This window comes from Conger conger, chromosome 11, assembly GCF_963514075.1.
Source record: "Conger conger chromosome 11, fConCon1.1, whole genome shotgun sequence".
Taxonomy (NCBI): Eukaryota; Metazoa; Chordata; class Actinopteri; order Anguilliformes; family Congridae; genus Conger; species Conger conger.
Genome location: NC_083770.1, coordinates 45,371,568 through 45,390,864, shown reverse-complemented (window position 1 = coordinate 45,390,864; position 19,297 = coordinate 45,371,568). Strand labels below are relative to the sequence as shown.

The window sequence follows — 19,297 nt, the reverse complement described above, 5'->3', positions numbered from 1 at the left end:
CGTGTGTATGAGTGGGTGAATGAGAAGCATCAATTGTACTTTGGATAAAGGCGCTATATAAATTCCAACCATTTACCATTTACATTTTAGATTTTGTGTCAAATTTTTGGATGCTTATTTGCACTCTCACTCAGTCCCTCCTGGCCCCAATCTCCACCCCCCCTCCCCACCCCACCCCATTTCTCTCTCCCGCCCCCTCCCTCCTTCTTTCAATCCATCTTCCTCAGTTCATGTATTGAGGGACTCAGCGGCTACACCCCAGTCTAGCATTACTTGGCATTAATTATACATGCAGTATCGAGCTGTCTTTCTTTACTGCTGGCTAAATATGGAAGCTGCAGCCTGCGGTACAGAGAGGCGCTGAAGGGCACTGGTCATCCCTCCGTCTCCCCCGTGCTCCCCCCTTTATTCCTCTCTTCTTTTTACACCTTTCTCATCACTACACATTGTCTATCACTCTTCGTCTATCACCCTCTTCCTCCCCGGCCTCCCCTCATTCTTTATCCTCACCTTTTCTCATATCCAAATCTTTCTACATTTTGTCTTTTTTTTTTTTGTCTCTTAATCTCCAGGCCTGGGTGAGTTCTATATCCACAGTCTTTTGCGTGTATTCCTGGTCTCTTGTGACTAATTTTACGCATACAGAGACAGATCTGCTCCCAACCCCGTAATGAACGTAGGTGATTTCGGAGTAAGAGCTGTCTAATGAAGACTGTGTTCAATTATTCCTAATCCTCGCTCGCTGACATACTGACACAAGGTCACTGACGTATTTTAGCGCTTTAATTATTCATGGACGAGCCTCTAGCTACAGGTCACCCACGCTCTAGCGCGTCTTAGTCCTCCCTCACCTGTGTGTTCTGCGTGTGTGGGTGTGTGTGTGTGACAGATTTAACCGTTCATATCAGGAAACCCTGAGCCTCAACACTTGCCTTGCGGAAGCAAACATTTGAAATTATCTTTTTGAAAATGATGTATTGTTTTCTGCTTGGGGAGGGATGGTGGGGCAGAGGAGAGCGCTGTCATCTCACAGCAAGAAGGTCGTGGGTTTGAGTTTGCATGTTCTTTCTGGGTCTGCCTAGGTTTCCTCCAGGTTAGGCCAGGCAAGGCTCGGATGATTGGAGGTGGGGGGGGGGGGGGGGGCATCACCAGTGTATGTCAGACTAAATGAAGAGTTTGAATTTCCCATAGGTAGTCTGTGTGAATGGTGTGTGTGCACCCTGTGATGGATTGGCAACCTGTCCAGGGTGTAATTCTGCCTCTCGCCCAGTGCATGCTGGGATAGGCATAAGCAGGTATAAGCAGGTTAGATAATGGATGGATGGATGGATGTGTTGGCAAGGTTACATGGGACATGAGTCAACAGCAGACCACAGCTACATGAAGTGCCGGAAAGACAAAATAAAGATGATAGTTTGTGATGGAAAGAAAATGAGTTCAAACTGTATATAACCTCCTAAATAATCCATATCTCAACATCATAACCACTGTGTTTTTTCTATGAAGGAAATGCTTTAAAAAAAAAGTATTCGTGATGTCATTGCGTTATCATAGCTAAGTGCGGGGTTGGACTATCTGAAAGCATCATGGCCTCTGATCTTCCTGTATGTTTGTCATGATGTGGGGGGGCGGGGGGCGGGGGTTTGCTGTGAATGTTTCGATTGAGCACATCTGCTATTTCTGAAATCGTTTTTTTCCATGTTGGGGGACTGTGTTTATTTTCGGAGTTTGGGAAGCTAAATAAAACGAATGTATGCTGCGTCAATGTAATCAGAGCTACTGAGGGCTAATGGTTGGGGGGCGTCTGAGGGCGATCAATAAGGCCCGATTTAGTTCACTTAAACATGAAAGGGAACTTTTTCCCTCTCCCATGCCACCCCCACCTCACCACGAAGCCAGCACATACCTCCCCCTTTCTCTGAATTCACACTTTCAAAAAAAAAAATTTTGCTTCCACGCAAGAACATTGCAGTCATATTAGAGGACATGAAATCAAAGGGATTTCCTTTTCCCTCCTCTAGAGGGCAGTAATGCCAAAGCGACCGCAGCTCACACTTTAGAAGTCTCGACGAAATCAATTAACAGAAATAACTTTATTTCGCACGGCGGAAGCATAACATATTCATTGTCATTTCATGGCTTGTGTCTACTCAGCCCATAATTCAGTTTTGCTAAATAAGCTTTGTTAGCACATTATGTGGGTGAAACCGCAAAATAAGCCGAGTCAGTGCATTAGCCTCGATTAGCGCTAAACAGCTGAACGGCACGGCTGAATTGACTGAGAGGCTCGGGGAGAGAGACGGATGAATCAGCCGGGAATTCGCCAAGTATCACGGGCCTCTGGAGAGACGCAGTCCAGGTCCTTTTTCGATGATGACAGGAATAAAGCCTCTGTTAATGAACTCGAGAGAGAGGGGAGGGAACAATTAGAAAGTAACTGGTGCAGAAGTCAAGGGAAATGGGAATTGGGACAACTTTGTAGTTTATATTGGCATCAAATAACACTGTTATAATCAGAAACTGTTTTGCTACTGTACACTTCCACCCCCATTATGAGTTATGTACCAATATCATTTCACAATATCAATTATCATTCATTGGCAGCATACAATACCACAGTGTTGTAGTTGTCAGATTCCTTTGATTGATATACAGTGGGAATGCAAAACCTTTGCTTCTTCGTGCAAATATGTGTTTGCCTGAACATTGAATTGCATTTTGTGATTATGGGTTTGTTATCATGTGTTGAAGACAATTAGGACAGGGTCAGAATCTTTTTCTCTCTCTTCTAGACATGTTTGAACAGCAGGGCCAGAGGGAGGGAGGTACATTCCCTGAGCAATTTCAGAATAGTAGGAAAGAGTAAAAGGTTAAAGAGAGAGAGAGCGAGGTAAAAAGAGATGGAAGGAGTGACAGATGAGAGGAGAAGGGATCCAGAGAAATCAAGTCAGAGAAAAGTGGGGATAACATGAAGAACGACTGCATGAGTGCAAAAGTTTCAGAAAAAGAGGATTTTAATTCTGCACTTTGATCATCAAGCTTTTCTTTGAAGATTGAATAGAAAGAACAGAGCAAGGAGTATATGAGAAGGCTTCGTTTGAATTTGTCCCTCTCACAGCTAGCAGACTTTCTGTTGTTATTTGTTTTGGGGAGAAATATTTTTTTAAATGGCGATTTACTACAAAAAGAAAACTTTTAAAGGTGCTTTCAACAGTTAATGTCACCGATTTTCCAAGCAATTAAGGGCCACCTCCTTATTCGGCAGAATTGAAATGGTTATTTTTCCTACTTCAGATCAGCAGCTGTGAGTAAGTTCTGGGCACTTTTATGAAATTAGGGTGGACCCATGTGTTAGCGTTAGCCTGTCTCACGGGGAGGGACGCAGAAACAAGGTGGCTGAGGCGCACCAGCGTAACAGGAGCTGGATGGGCTGTTGGTATAAGAGGAGGATTCCAGCAGAAATATTAGACCGTTATTAAACGGGAGGGAGGGAAGTGAAGACCCGGGAGAGATAGAAGGTAAAAACAGAAGTGCGGAGAAGAGGAAGAGCAGAAGCCCTGAGGATGAGTGTGAGGTGGGAAACGGAGGGATTGCAGACGGTGGGGATTGTGTGTCTCGTTTTCATGTTCCTCAAACTGATGCATCTGCTGGGTCTCATCGATATCACCGAGACAGGTGAGAGAGAGAGCGAAAGCGAGAGAGAGGGAGAGTGGGAGCGAAAGAGTGAGAAAGTGAGACTTTTGTAACTTTTAGGTTCCCTTTATACGGTTCTCTATGATCGGAGACTTCAAAAGAAACGCACAGAGCCCGGAAAGAAAGAGGGTAAAACCAGCTAAAGCAAAAAGGCGGAGAGGGGTCAAGGTGAAATGGGAGGATTAGTCTGTTCTGTGTTTCTGTGAGTCTTACCTTGTCATAGTTCGGAGGGTTTTTTTTTTACCAATTATGTTCCGATGTATTAAACACCATTTGGGGTCACTTGGGCAAATATTCCATCGTTTGTTCTACATGGAGGAGAGTAAGTTTATGTGAAAACAAATGAGGAGAACACAATGTAAGCCTGTTAACTTGTGTGTTATTATCGCACGGTCACACAAGTATAGAACTGCATGAAGTAGATTGTATTGCACGTATACTAATGTAAACTGTAATCTCGTATTGTAATATCTGTCCATTCTGTATCTGTAGTCCAGATGCACTTGACACGATGTGATGTTTTGTTCTAACCCATGTTTTTCTCTGTTTATTCTCTCACTATTTCTATCTCTTTTCCTTTCCCCCTATACCTATCCTTCCCTGTTTGTTTGTGTGCGTGTGTGTGTGTGTGTGTGTCCCACAGATGGTAAGTAGACATGGCATATCCCTCTCAACTTTCTCTTCTCCATTACTTTGCTCTCCTGCTTGCCATGTCTCTTTCTTTCTTTCCTTCCTGCTTTCATTTCTGAGTTTGCCTCTAGTTTTCTTTCTTTTTCTTCTTTGCCAGTTTTTTCTCAAACGCTTTCCTCCTCCTCCTCCTCTTCCTCGTCCTCTTTGAAACCCACACCTTACCCTGGATTTTGCTGTCCCTCTCCCCATCCCTCCATCCCTCCCTCCCTCTCTCTCCCCCTCTCTTTCTGACTCACAGACAGCAGTGACAGTGACCTGGAGCTGTCCACAGTCCGACACCAGCCTGAGGGTCTGGAGCAGCTACAGGCCCAGACCAAGTTCACCAGGAAGGAGCTGCAGTCACTGTACAGGGGCTTTAAGAACGTAAGGGCTGAACTTTGACCCCTCATTCTCTCCCTCTCTCTCTCTCTGCCTCCCCCCTCTCTCTCTCTCTGCCTCTCATTCTCTCTCTCTCTTTGCCGCTCATTCTCTCTCTCTTTCTCCCTCTTTGCCTCTCGCTCTCTCTCTTAGCCTTGTTTTTGGCAAGGTTACACTTACACTGCCAAAGCGTACACTGATGTAAACGTAACTGATAGAAAATTCTACATTTAGTTGATAAAATTATGAAGATGAAGTATAATAATCTTAAAGTTGTTATTTTGTTTTATGCATTGATGTTACTCACTGTCCCTGTTTGTGGCAAGTAGCAATGTAGTGTGCTGACAAAGCAACTAATTCACCCCTGCCTCTGAGTGCATCTCAAATTCTGGGCCGATTTCTTGTGGTTTAAAGAAATATGGTGACCTTGCCTCACTTTCTCACATTTCGTGAGGAAATGAGGCCCTGTCTCCACCTCTCTCTCTCTTTCTCTCTCTCTGTCTCTTGTTTTCTCAGTCTCTCACTCTCTCAGGTATGTGCAAGGGTGCCACCAAGGAGTTTTAGGCTCCTTAAAGAAATCCCACATTCAGCCCAAACAACCTTGGAAACTCCTGCGTTCAAATATATTTTGAGGGCTCCTGTCAGCGAGGGCCCTTGCAATCCTCCTAAACTATTTACGGCAGAAATTTTAGACAGAACAAAATTATGTCAGAGCATGTACATATAGCGTACACAAAAGATACACTAAAGTACAAAACAATTACAAAACACATTATGTTTTTATAGTTTACACTGAATATCTCAATTTAAGGACCAACCCAGAACTACTTTATATTTGTGCACAAAATTGATGTGAACTTGTGTAAGAAATATGGTAAAGATATCGACAGGCATTTTCTCAAAACTGCACCCAGATGTGTCCCCAAATTCATGTGTCTGGACAAAACATCTGCATATCCTTTTGTCCAGACACATGAATGATCAGAAAAGCTTATTTTTCTATTAAAACAGATTTCTTGATACCAAATGTGAAGGAAATTAACCTTGTCCAAAAAGCTCTCCAAAAAGCACAGACACGCACACAGACATTTATTATTCCATTAAGCTTGGTAGCCTGTATTGTTTATTTTGCATTTGTTATTATCATAGTTGTGGTTAGTCTGCTTGTGGTGTGACAAAGATTATTCCCTCTAGCCATTGCACCATTAATAGACCCCAGACTAAATTTGACTTCCTCCCTCTGTCTCTTAGGAGTGTCCCAGTGGACTGGTGGATGAAGAAACATTCAAGTCCATCTATTCTCAGTTCTTTCCCCAAGGAGGTGGGATGATCTTCTCAAAGTCACCGTTCCTAATTTGTAGTCCCATTTTCTGACAGTTTTGAGTCAAGGTTTTGACAACGCGTGGCATTCGTAATGATTACATACTGCATACCTAGAGCAATAGGCATCATGCCAGTAATGATTAAAATATCACACTGTTATGTCGAAGATATAGTGAATTAGGGCGGCACGGATGGTGCAGTGGGTAGCACTGCCGCCTCACAGCAAGAAGGTCCTGGGTTCGAATCCCCGTCGGCCGGGGCCTCTCTGTGCGGAGTTTGCATGTTCTCCCCGTGTCTGCGTGGGTTTCCTCCGGGTACTCCGGTTTCCTCCCACAATCCAAAGACATGCAGGTTAGGCCGATTGGAGAGTCTAAATTGCCCGTAGGCATGAGTGTGTGAGTGAATGGTGCGTGTGCCCTGCGATGGACTGGCGACCTGTCCAGGGTGTATTCCTGCCTTTCGCCCAATGTATGCTGGGATAGGCTCCAGCCCCCCTGCGACCCTGATCAGGATAAGCGGGTTCAGATAATGGATGGATGGATGGATATAGTGAATTAGTATGCTCTCTCTCTCACTCTCTCCCTCTCTCTCACTTCCTCCCTCTCTCTCCCTCTCTCTCACTCTTTTCTCTCTCGCTCTCGCTCTCTCGCTCTCTCCCTCTCTCTCTCTCCCCATCCCTCTCTCTCTCTCTCGCTCTTTTCTCTCTCGCTCTCGCTCTCTCCCTCTCTCCCTCTCTCTCCCTCTCTCTCTCTCCCTCCCTCTCTCTCTCTCTCTCTCTCAGATGCCACTACGTACGCTCACTTCCTGTTCAATGCGTTTGACATGGACCGAAATGGCTCCATTCGCTTTGAGGTGAGAGGCACAGCCGGGTACCCTGCGTTTTCATGCATTCCTGTCGCTCACTAGAATAGAACAGACTAGAATGCTCATTTGCATGCGCTGGCCTGTGACATTACTGCCCGGTCCTCCGCCAGTTCACAAGATCTCCTCTGCAGTGAGTTCTGCCAGGCCATGCGCTGAGCTGTGTGCTCATTGCATTGGAAGAGTACGCACAGGCGGATAGCAGTGATGTGAACTCGCTACTCTCTGCACAGTGTTTCCTCTGCAATGCTCCGGTGTTGTTTTTCTCATCGTGGTGGTCCTTGGCAGGACTTTGTGATTGGACTGTCGGTGCTACTGAGGGGCTCAGTGACAGAGAAACTGAACTGGGCTTTCAACCTCTATGACATCAACAAGGATGGGTACATCACTAAAGAGGTAAGGTCTGTGTTGGTGTTCATGTATGTGCGTGTGTGTGTATTCTGCATGTGTGCATGTATGTGTATGTGTGTGTTGTGTGTGATCTGTGGGTGTGCATGTGTGTGTGTATTCTGTGTGAATGTGTGTCTATGTGTGTGTTCTGTGTGTGTATATGTGTGATGTGTGTATTCTGTTTGTGTGCATGTATGTTTGTACGTTGTGTGTGTGTGTGCATGCATTGTGTGTGTGTACGTGCATGTCGGTGTGTGTGTGTGTGTGTGTGTGCATGCATTGTGTGTGTGTACGTGCAGGTCGGTGTGTGTGTGTGTGTGTGTGCATGAGCAGTCTGTGCTGTGCTGGGTTTGTGGACTGTGGTTTTGCTACATGGCTCTGCTGAAGGTGACCTGCGTGTGCACCTTGTGGCAGGAGATGCTGGCGATCATGAAGTCCATCTACGACATGATGGGCAGATACACCTACCCCTGCGTGCGAGACGACGCTCCGTTTGAACACGTGGAGAAGTTCTTCCAGGTGCAAACTCCAACTGAATAACTTCCACAATGTTTTCATTTTCATCATTAAAAGTGCAGCTAGCATGATTTCAGTTGTACATCTCAGTATGGGATACGGTTTGACACCACTGGAGCGACCTGTAATTAACCTGTAATTAACCTGTAATTAATCTGTAATTAATCTGTAATTAACCCGGAAGTTGAAAGTCGGCCTCAGCTCTTCCCCCTCTCCTCTCCCTTCAGAAAATGGACCGGAACCGAGATGGGGTGGTGACCATTGATGAGTTTATCGAGACCTGTCAGAAGGTATGGCTTTGACACATGTGTAAACACACACACACGTGCACACACACACACGGACAGTAACTCAACACTGCAAGACACACACACACACAGTAACTCAATACTGTGAGACACACAGTAACAGACACCAGACCTAGACCAAATACATTATTGTTTTTGCTTCAAATACTCTCGTATGCTTCACTGAGCTTGTCTGGTGTAATGGAACCTATGTAATACTCTCAGAAATTGCAAATCCCACCTTCTGGTCCTCATGGTCATGATCATGATCATTTGAGCACAGAAAAGCATCTAAAATAATGACATATTTGACCCACACACACACACACACACACACACACACACACACACAGTAACTCAACACGACAAGACACACACACACATACACACACATACAACACACAGTAACTCAACACTGCAAGACACACTGTAACACAGGCATTGTACACTCTTACTCAGCACACATTTACTGAAACACACATGCGCTGTAATCCAACACAGGAACACACATGCACTATGACACAATACGTGCATTACACTGAAACACAGGGAGGAACAATCCGCACACTGCAACACAATACAGAAACTGTGTGCTCCAACATGATCGCCTGAACAAACCCTTCTCTTGGTGTAACACAATCCATATTTACACAATTACACAACACAGATATACACATGCTTCCCATCAACGACGACACACTGACATGCTCCACACACATGTGTACCTTTCCTTTATTACCATGACAAAAATGTTCTTCAAATCTCTAACCATAAATCTCTTCCCTCTCTCCATCCGTCTGGACATTCAGGATGAGAACATCATGAGCTCCATGCAACTCTTTGAAAATGTTATCTAGAGCAAACCGAAAATCCAAAGCAGACGCTCCCCCACCTCCACCCCAAAACCGTGACAGTAATCTCCCTCCCCGTCGTCCAGCACGAAACACGCACCCTGCTCTAGTACTTCCCGAAAGGGAATGGAAGACACACAATGGACAATAGACTTTTTTTTATATGTAGGCTTTAGGCAAGGCACCTGCACATGCAACCTTCCACAGCTCTAGAGGAAAAGAGCGCTGCACTTTGACCCAGTCCTTACTGTACATAGGAATGGAAACCAAAACTTCTGCTTCGAAGCTACAAGTGGAACAACGAGCATTATTCCTCAAACCTTCAGACCTCCCTGCCTCTTGCCTCTGTCTCCGGTGGACTTACAGGACAATAGACAACAAAGATATAGTGAATATTTTCTCAAGTTGGAGTCGTAGGGAATGAAAGGGGATAAGAAGGAAATGTATTGGGTGTTTTTTTGTTTTGCTTTGAGAACTTCCACAGTCCACGAGGCCTACAATTTAAGCACAGCTTCCTACTTTCCTCTCTCCCATCAGGCACAAGCAGACTGAAGTAATGATCTCTGAAGATTAGCTCTTCTTGGAAAGTGTGAATGCAACATTTTGTGGCATGCTGGAGATTATCTATTCGGTTGATGAAAAAGCACACACCAGAAACGGAACAAAAAAAAAAGAAAAAGACGTTGAATTAACTTTTGAAGAAAGTAAAGTAATTTTTGCATGTTTTTTTTCCTTGAAAACTTGTAATTTGTGGTTTGCTTGGACAGAAACCTTGAGTAGAGAAGAAGACATGGACCACACACATTGTGGTGTGAAATGGAGTAAACGTGAGATTTTGGACTTTTGGAGTTTGCACCCCCGGTTGATAGATTATTGTTTCGTTCTTCTGGTAAAACAGCATTAATGGATTACAGAATGGCTGTAAAAATAAGCATGATCTGCTTAATATAGTTATGCAGCAAACACCCTGGAGTTGTGTGTTATATACAGTGATGGTTTGAAGACTTTTCATTTTAAAGGTCCTAGTTCTTCCCAAAGGCTATGTCCTATTCTGACATCATCATCATCATCATCATCATCATCATCCATGAATCCATGCTCTACTCCATGTACTTAAAGACAGGAGAGCACCCACCCTCTATCAAGGGGGGTGGGGGGGTCAAATGGGATGCCTTCTCTAGCCACCCCCCGTTGACATAAGAAGACACCATTGATTGTGTGACACTGGCCCTCTATGTCTGTAGCATGTGAAAACTGCAGACTGTTCCTAATAGCTGTTATAGTTTCAAAACATTAAAAGAAAATGCACACGCCCGGGCAATAAATGCGTATATGAAAGAGAAAGCATGTCGTATTCTTACGAGCGCAGTGCAGCTCCCAGTGACATCATCCATTCATTAAAAGGCACCTTTGGGTGGCTTCGCCTAGAGCGGGGTTTATGTTGGGGAGGTTGGCGCGGTGGATTACCTGGATTAGGCGGTAATCCGGAGTTAGCCTTATGTAAGCCTTTGAGCCAGAAGGTGTGTGTGTGTGTGCTCTGTGATCGCGGTGATCCGTCTCCCTCACGCCCGTCTGCCACGCCGTCTGCCACGTGCCACCTCGACACAGAGGCGTTATTTATAGAGCGGGCGCACCAACGCCCAGCTCGAGCGGTGTCTTTCTTGTGTTTCCCACAGCACTTTGCCCAGTCCGGAAGCTTCCGCAACACAGCTCTGCGGTCTGGGCACTGGCTCCAGTCCTCGGTCCTGTCCACGTTTTGTGTTTAGCGTAACAGTCAGCCCGAGGTGTGGAGTTACAGAATAGCGTTCGCCCTTTTAAGGAGACTCGCTCTGTTATTTCACTCACTCTGTGGAGTCTGCCGGTGCTCCCTGGGTCCCGTTCCAGTGGATCCGCATCCAAATCTAACCCCCCGTGTGCAACCAGGATTCTCAGGAAACTCCCGATGACCTATGACCCGATTGAGACCTTCCTCCCACTGACCCGCATCCCTGCTCAGGCAGAGCTACGACAGATTAGCTGTCCTGTTACTATCGATGCTGTCATCCACTGATCCACAAGCAAAGGGCAATGCTAACAGGCAACAGCCGTGGAGCTCTCAAAACACTACCTGGTCTCCAACTGTATTCTATCATTAACAAACAACCATCATACGAAACCTTTACCATTGGCTGTGCTGGTAACACACTCATTCTGTCACTGTTAACCAGGTGTCACTGTTAACTTCTGCAGGTAGGACAGGTCACCCAACAATCAATGCCCTGGTCAAAGTCACTTAGAACACATTTTGTCCTCATTCTAATGGTTGATGTGAATATGAACTGAAGCTCCTGACCCATATCTGCATGATTGTATACATTGCACTGCTGCCACAGGAACTGGCTGATTAGATAATCGCATGAATAAATAGGTGTACAGGTGTTCTGAATTAAGTGTCCAGTGAGTGTATGTTGGGGGTGACATGGCTCAGGCAGTAAGAGCAGTCGTCTGGCAGTCGGAGGGTTGCCGGTTCGATCCCCCGCCCGGGCTGTGTCGACGTGTCCCTGAGCAAGACACCTAACCCCTAAATGCTCCTGATGAGCTGGTCGGTGCCTTGCATGGCAGCCAATCGCCGTTGGTGTGTGAGTGTGTGTATGAATGGGTGAATGAGAAGCATCAATTGTACAGCGCTTTGGATGAAGGCTAAGCTCCTAGTTCAGCCCTATAGTTCCCCTCTGCTGCCGTCACATCACACAATGGACTGAAATCTCAAAGAGCTCACGTTCAATGGCACCATACATTTAGGCATTCGGAAACAAGCTGTGTCACCCCAACAGGCTTGACTCTCTTTCATATTTCAACACTTCTATACATTCTGGCTTCAAATTAATCCACGGTGTGACAGGATTGTTATTTAAAAACTTTACAGTTTCAAGGTAGTCTTTCTGCTTTTTTAACAAGAGTTTTGATCCATTTTTTGTATTGTTACAACCAGACCTAAACCTGATTGCTTGGGCTATATGCCAGAGTGAGATAATCCCACCAGTAGAAATGATCGGATTGGGGGAACTGAAGCATTGTCCAGGTGTTTATTATAGACTAAGCTCAATTGCATTGACTGGATGACAGTTGATCAGTGCACATATAGAAAATATAGTACCTTTAAGTCAGAACAAGTGCAGAAAGTTACATTATCTTTCAATCATATTTTGGGTTAACAAATTAAGCGCAAACTTGGCTCCCAATTCGAAAGAATGACGAGGAAAAAGCTGGGCGTGTTGACACTTAATTTTTGAATTCTTCACATGATCCAGATATATGTTTATCATAAACAGTTTGCATACAGTGACTGCATATGCTGCATATGCTGTTCATGTTCCCGGCTCCAAAATCCTGTTTCACTTTTACTTCTGAAAATGCATCTTCTTTTTCTTTTTTGGAACTTGCAAATGTAATTTCATAATAATGTTATTTATTTCTTTATTTATTTTGGCTTGGTTCCTTTTTTGTATGTATTATGGTATTGCATTGCAGAAGAACCTAGGTCAAATAAGTAATTTTTTTGGATTTAAATGCTGTAGTTCACTGCGCTCAATTGATCTTGCCTGATGCAATTGAGTGGCAGGGTTTCCACACTTCGAGTGTGTTTCATAGGTTCCAAAAGCTCAGTAAAGCTTAGAAAAGTTGAAATACAATAATGTATTGGACCAGGTATGCATTGCAGTTGACATATAAGCAATCTACACTTAGGTCTGGCCAGTGTTACGTTACTATTAAGGTAAAAAATCTCATTGATGCCATGACATTTCATACACTTCAAATGCTTACACAAAACCACCTAGCTGCCACTGTTGAAAATGTTCTTGAGAACATGCAGTTTTTATATTCTACCAGTAGGTGCCACTCAAGAGCAAATAACTGACAATTTTATGAGTGGGCAAGAAGGATGGCAGTTGAAATTGATCTGAATGAGCCTATTAAGTATTTATAAATTCACAAAGAAGGATTAGTCCATTACAAATGACGCAACTCACCCATTCTTTATATGTGAAATTATACATACGTATTATGCAAAGAAAGTATTTAACACCATTGATTGTTTGTCATTGATAGCAACACTTCAATATAGTCTGTAGTAAAACAGTAAAACAGAAATGATGTGCATTTTCGCTCCTTACAGTCAGTCAAGAAATAGGGACTGTATGTAAACTGGGAACAGACTGGGATTCCAGCACGTAGTTTCCAACTCCTCTGCTTAATGAATATAAAACAATCAATGTTATATAGCTGAATATCTGTGGGTGAACATGGGGAAAAATCTGTATATCGTCATTCTGCTTCATATGAATTGTGTTGAAGATGAAAACAAAGGTTACACTTGTCAGAATGAGGCAGAAAACCATGTTAATGTGCCCAACCATGGTAATGTTCCCTTTTTCCTCCCCAGTTCTTCTGAACAAAACATAATTTCCTGGTGAGTCAGTGGGGCGGGCAGTATAATAATAAAGACGTCACAAACCTGTACCAGTAACAACTGCTGCGTAATCAAATCAAATCATCCAGTAAAGGGGAGAGCCTTCAGTTTGTGCATCCATTGTGTTAGCCAGCATGAAATGTCAGCACAAATCACTTCTGCATGCCACTTGTTGTAATGTGTGGTTATTTGCATTACTGTCACCTTCCTGTCAGCTTTGACAAGACTGCCTCTTCTCCTCTGACCTCTGTCACAAACTCTAGATACTGTTGTGCATGAAAATCCCGGGAGATCAGCAGTTTCTGAGATACTCAAACTACCCTGTCTGCCACCAACAATCATTCCACGGTCAAAGTCACTTGGATCACATTTCTTCCCAATTCTGACATTTGTTCTGAAAAACAGCTGAACCTCTTGGCCATGCCTGAATGCTTGTATGCATTTAGTTGCTTTTATTCATATATTACTTTTTTTTTTTTTGACTTATTGGTATTCTACTGCTGTAGCCCATCCACTTCAAGGTTCGACATGTTGTGTGTTCAGAGATGTTCTTCATACCAGTGTTGCAACACATTAATTTTATTTGAGTTACTGATGCTTTTCTGTCAGCATGACTGACCATTTTTCTCTTACCTCTGTTATTAACAAGCATTTTGCCCACAGAACTGTGTCTTACTAGATGTTTTTTTTGCACCATTTTCTGTAGAAGTCTTGTTGTGCGTGAAAATCCCAGGAGGTCAGCAGTTTCTGAGATACAGTACTCAAAGCCCAGCAATCATTCAACGGTCAAAGTCACTTAAACTGCAATAAAATAAAAAATAACAAGTATTTTGGTCTTATATTTAAACTTCAAATTTTATTTCTTAAATCCAAAATATTTCCAATGAGGTAAGACAGTTTGACTAATTGTAAGATTTGGCAATGGAATCAGAAAATGTCATTTGTCAAGCAAATCTAATTTGAAGATTTTCCTGTGGAATTACGAAAATGTCACTTAACAAACCAATATTTTCTACTTGAAAGAAAACAAACGAGACAGCTGTGATTGGGCTCTGGGATGAAAATTCAACAGTAGGAGTACAAAACCAGCTGATAATCATCATATATAATTATGTAAATTTAAACAGTAGTATTATATTTTAACTAAAAAATTGCATAACTGTGAGTATAACTTTGGTTGTGACAGGCATTTTATTAATTCGGGATTTGGAAAGAAAATTACTTCGAATGTAGGTCAATTAAGTAATGGTGTACTGATGGGAAAAGAACGCTAGAGGGTAATGCGGAGCAGTAGAAATTCTGACAGATGCGAAATATGGGGAGACGCCATTTTTAGTTTTAAAAAACGACAGGAGAAACGAAATGAAAGCACCGAGAGAAAGGAGGAGACCGGGGGAGGAGGAAAGTGGGCTTACAGAACAAGCATGTCCCATGCACGGACTGAGAAGTTGATGACCGTCATGTTTTCATCACGATAGCCCAAGCCGCTGATTGGCTATAGTTTCCTTAGCGAGGCGTGGTTGGGAGGATCTTACGTCACATTTCTTTCGGAGTTTGCGCAGTGCCGTTCACAGCCAACCCTATGCCAATGCGCTTTCTGTATTTGAGGGTGAATCGTAGAAGATACAGCCTGCATAATACGGTGCAGAAGCTTTTCACCGAGCAGACACTTTGCCGAAACAGATTTGGTTATATTCCTGAAATACCAGACTGAAACAACTGAATAAGCGACGGGGAATACTGCCACGGCTACTGCCAATTTTACCCGCATACATTGACAGGTGAGCATATCCTTGATACTGACAACAAGCGAGCTAACCCGTTAAATGATACTGTTTTTAATATAATGAGTTTATTCAATTGAATAGAATAAAGGCTTCCATTTAGTCTGCCACCTACCTTTACTGTCATCTTAACGGTCCAAAGTAAAACGCGGAACTGTGGAGTCAGTCATGACCAGCGTGCGCATCTGTAGCGAGCCATCAATGAATGTCTGTATTTGTTTATGATTAACGATAGTATACACAACAGTTCCGCCTGCATTAATTTGTGTGGTTCAATTATTTTAAGGGGTGTTGGCGTGTGGCATACCTGCTGACAATTCCGTTACACGCAGGCTACAGTATGGACAGCACGTTCTTGGTAATGAATGACCGCGTTTTCAGTCTGTTCGCCGCTGTGTCAGCTAATCACAGAGCGTGAACTCTGCGGTCTCACAAGTGGACGCGATCAAAATCCGACTGTAGCTCGTGGTTTCGCAACTATCCCGTTTGCACTTTCCCCCGTTTAGTCATTAATTTCATTTTAGCACGTCAGCTGACTTCTACTAATATGACGTACAGCAACTACGGCGAACCAAAATGTGGTCAATGGGTCCACATAGCCAGCTGGCAAACACAGCCAACCTTTCCTGGCAGGTGCCCTGGACTCACACACATCATCAAAATGGCTACAACAAGAACTTAGTGATGAAGTGTTGCCTATAGAATTCGCCAGCTGGAATGTCGAGTAGTCTACCTCAATGCTAATTCATCAGAAGATGGCATCGTGGTGCATGGGGAGTATATGTCTGTTATGCGTGGCCTATTCAAGGCGAATGCAATGTGGACCTATGCAATACAAACCTCGCTTCGCGCATCATATTTTCATGAATGCGACACCCCGAATCAAAGTTGTCAGGGCTTTTACTAAAACGCATCACTAACGTTATAGCCTAATATATGTACAGAGACCTAATAGCATACACACAGCATTTGTTGTATGTTGTACTTATCGCATTGATCAACCTCCATCAATTTAATGTAAATTAACAGCCAATGGAAATCTTTCTTAAAAATCCATGTTGGATGGGCTATCTGTCCTCGATCTGGATTTCACTCAAGTGAAAGAGCACTAGCTTTAAAGCACTCCCTGCTTGTGACTCGTGAAACCGCAAAATCTCACTGACAGGACTTGCGCGTTATTCGTGCTTCATTATTTGTTATTTGTACTTAAAACTCAACACTCGCAGTGGTGCTTGGTTGTGAAATTGTACGCTCGATTATTTATTACAATAGCCTTTTCAAAGCGGGGAGAAAAGTTAACAATGGTCCCGATTAAAATGTGGTTGAGCATGTTTTTTTCAAACAACAAGACAATGTGGTTTAGTATTTCTTGCCCAATTGCACTTGACTCGCGAGGGTCGGTTGGAGGCGGTGGTTCTTATGTTACACCGACTTGGCACGATCACCACGCAGAGAGAAACCTTGGGGTCATCTATAAATTTATATTCCGTGCGTTTTACACAGAAACAGACTGTCAAGCCTCGAGTGTGCTTTTGTGGGCGTGTGCGGCAGTGATCACAACCCACAACCGCAGGAGCTCAACGTATGGTTATGCAATAGAATAGGATAGGATAAAATAGCCGATGGATTAAGTTTCTGTAGGTCTGGTTACCGTGCATATTCCACAATGTTTGCTTAATCTGGACTTCGTGTCAATGACTTGATGTCCTGCCTTCGATCGATGTATTGTTTGTTCTGAGATTTCTGTGTTCAACCAGCATTCATATCACCACGTCAGCTAGCGTCGCCATGGCATTTCTGTGGGTCTTTTTGTGATGCCTCACAGCTGACCTTACCCGTCTCAACTTGCAATCTCTTATTTAATATCCCTCGTGTGAAATCCCGCTAAGACCAGCTATCAGCTGTTTCAAAACATAGCTTGCGCTGGTGAAACCATGTTGAGTATGGAGCTGGTTGCACTGCTCAACCAGCTACCGGCTCTTTCAAAACCTAGCTTGAGCTGTTTTTTTGTTTTTGTTTTGTTCAGGGATGTTCACTGGCATGTATTCTGTTTTATATGATGTTTTAATACTCTGTTCTGTGTCCCCTCTGTTCTGTGTATGACACACCCCTGTGTATGAAACATGTACGTGTACACACTCCCACTGTATCAAATATAGAGATGTTTCATACACAGGGGTGCCACCCGGGATTTTGAGCCCCATGAAAAGCTTTCACATTGGGCCCCACCACCCTCGAAAATCCTGTGTTTTGTGGGCCCCTGTAAATCTGGGCCCTTGGAATCATACCCCGCCCCCTTTTTTTTTTGTATGGTGCCCCTGACTCTATACATACACTCCCATCCCATGTATGATGAGTGGGCGGCCTGTAGTGTAGTGGTTAAGGTAAATGACTGGGACACGCAAGGTCGGTGGCTCTAATCCCGGTGTAGCCACAATAAGATCAGCATGGCTGTTGGGCCCTTGAGCAAGGCCCTTAACCCTGCATTGCTCCAGGGGAGGATTGTCTCCTGCTTAGTCTAATCAACTGTATGTCGCTCTGGATAAGAGTGTCTGCCAAATGCCAATAATGTAATAATGACAAACAAATACGATTTTTGGATGTCATCATTGTTACTTCTTCTGTGCACTAGTCTTATATTTAGACTTAAAATCTTATTTCTATCACTTTTTTGCTTAAGAAAAGACGAAAAAATATAAGGCAATAAGGTGAGTTTTACTCATTTCACAATTTGCCAACGGAGTAAGAAAATGTCACTTTTCACGCAAACAGTAACTTAAAACAAGCTCGTTTCTGCTGAAAGATTAAGTCTCATTACAAAAACGAAAACACGTAAGACAGGCTTTCTTATAGTATGTACAGTCGCTGTTGGGGAGTTCCATCTCTGTTTAATTTCCTTGTCATCCAGTTTCGTAACATGTACTTGAACTGTCGGGTTCAATGGAGTAACGGCCTGTCAGCGATTGGCCCTCACTGTAATCGATCTCACGGCCAAAGGTTTTGTCACATTTTCCATTTCAAAGCGCTGTGTGTCGAGTGGAGGACGTCACAGCCCAGGTCTGCAAACTGTAGTTAATAATCCGGAAAAATCGGGTTTAAACGACCTGCTGCGTAAAGCTGACTCCATTGGTGAATGCTCTCCAACAGTAGTTTGAACACAGTCTCCTCTTCCTCACAACTGAAACTCCTCTTTCTCACTCCTCTGTTTTTATCTGTCCCTGTGGTTTAACCTTCATTCTCTCCTCTTTCGGTACGTCACCTCTCCCACACACACTATTCACCGTGGTACATTGTTTTAATATTGATTCATTGTGTTTTATGTAGTGCAACTGCTCTCGTACTGAACGCTGGCTGAGAAGTATGCAAGGTATGTAGTGCGATGGCCTACTTCAGAGGGAGTGCGCTGGCCTGAAATTGCTTTGCCATTTCAGTAGTCGTACTCTTTTGTAATTATCCTTTGCAGCATATTGTCTGGCACTTTACCTTTAATGCAGGTTGTATGAGTGACATCTGCTTCAGGACATACCTGTCAGTAAGAAGCCCTATTACATGCTTACTCATCCTAAAGCCCCGTGATGGGAACTTGGCACCGGATGCATTTCTGTAACTCCATAAGAATGGATTACACGGTGTTCAAATCACCGTGACTTTATACATGTTGAAGAGGTTTCATTTGATTATTTAAGAGACTGAGATTTGTTGTATGGTTATGGTAATTGCTGAGGATTATGTGTGGTGAGAACGGCATTCTACAGTGCGTTAAAGAAAAACAAAAAAAACAATCCCAGTACAATGCCTCCCTGTCATAGTGCTGTGAACACTCCTTCCTCTTACTGTAATGTGACATAACTATGCTCATTAAAATCCAGGCGCTGTACACAGCTCTAATCAAACAGAATATGAGAAGCCATTCCTTTATGTCTGGGCCGCACTGCAGTCCCAACATAATTGAATGGCTGTCGACCCAACGGGGTTAATTCTTCACTCGTGTTTTTGGGTATGAAGGGTCCAGGCTCCCAGGGGGGTCATTTAAGCAGCCGTACACACACGCAGCACTGATACGCTGTGTGAAGAGAGAGCTCCCCTGGGTCTCAT

At 43.7% G+C, this 19,297-nt stretch overlaps 2 protein-coding genes across 3 annotated transcripts in view; both read left to right on the top strand.

Annotated features, from left to right (window-relative positions):
- The window catches only part of LOC133140385 (calsenilin-like), a 49,877-nt gene extending 39,601 nt beyond the window's left edge, over positions 1-10,276 (top strand). Inside the window, exons 1-8 of one of the 2 annotated variants that reach the window (XM_061260302.1) lie at positions 3,564-3,675; positions 4,622-4,746; positions 5,992-6,061; positions 6,845-6,915; positions 7,213-7,320; positions 7,729-7,833; positions 8,058-8,120; positions 8,927-10,276. In XM_061260302.1, the coding sequence (XP_061116286.1) occupies positions 3,564-3,675; positions 4,622-4,746; positions 5,992-6,061; positions 6,845-6,915; positions 7,213-7,320; positions 7,729-7,833; positions 8,058-8,120; positions 8,927-8,974 (702 nt within the window). In that variant the 3' untranslated portion in view covers positions 8,975-10,276. Of the gene's footprint in view, positions 1-3,563; positions 3,676-4,621; positions 4,747-5,991; positions 6,062-6,844; positions 6,916-7,212; positions 7,321-7,728; positions 7,834-8,057; positions 8,121-8,926 lie in introns of those variants that run through there. The other variant, XM_061260301.1, reaches the window with a different exon arrangement.
- A 4,711-nt stretch (positions 10,277-14,987) lies between these two features.
- The window catches only part of LOC133139980 (solute carrier family 23 member 2-like), a 45,889-nt gene continuing 41,579 nt past the window's right edge, over positions 14,988-19,297 (top strand). The window contains exon 1 of the mRNA XM_061259471.1: positions 14,988-15,199. The gene's annotated coding sequence lies outside the window, so the exon portion shown is untranslated. The remainder of the gene's footprint in view (positions 15,200-19,297) is intronic.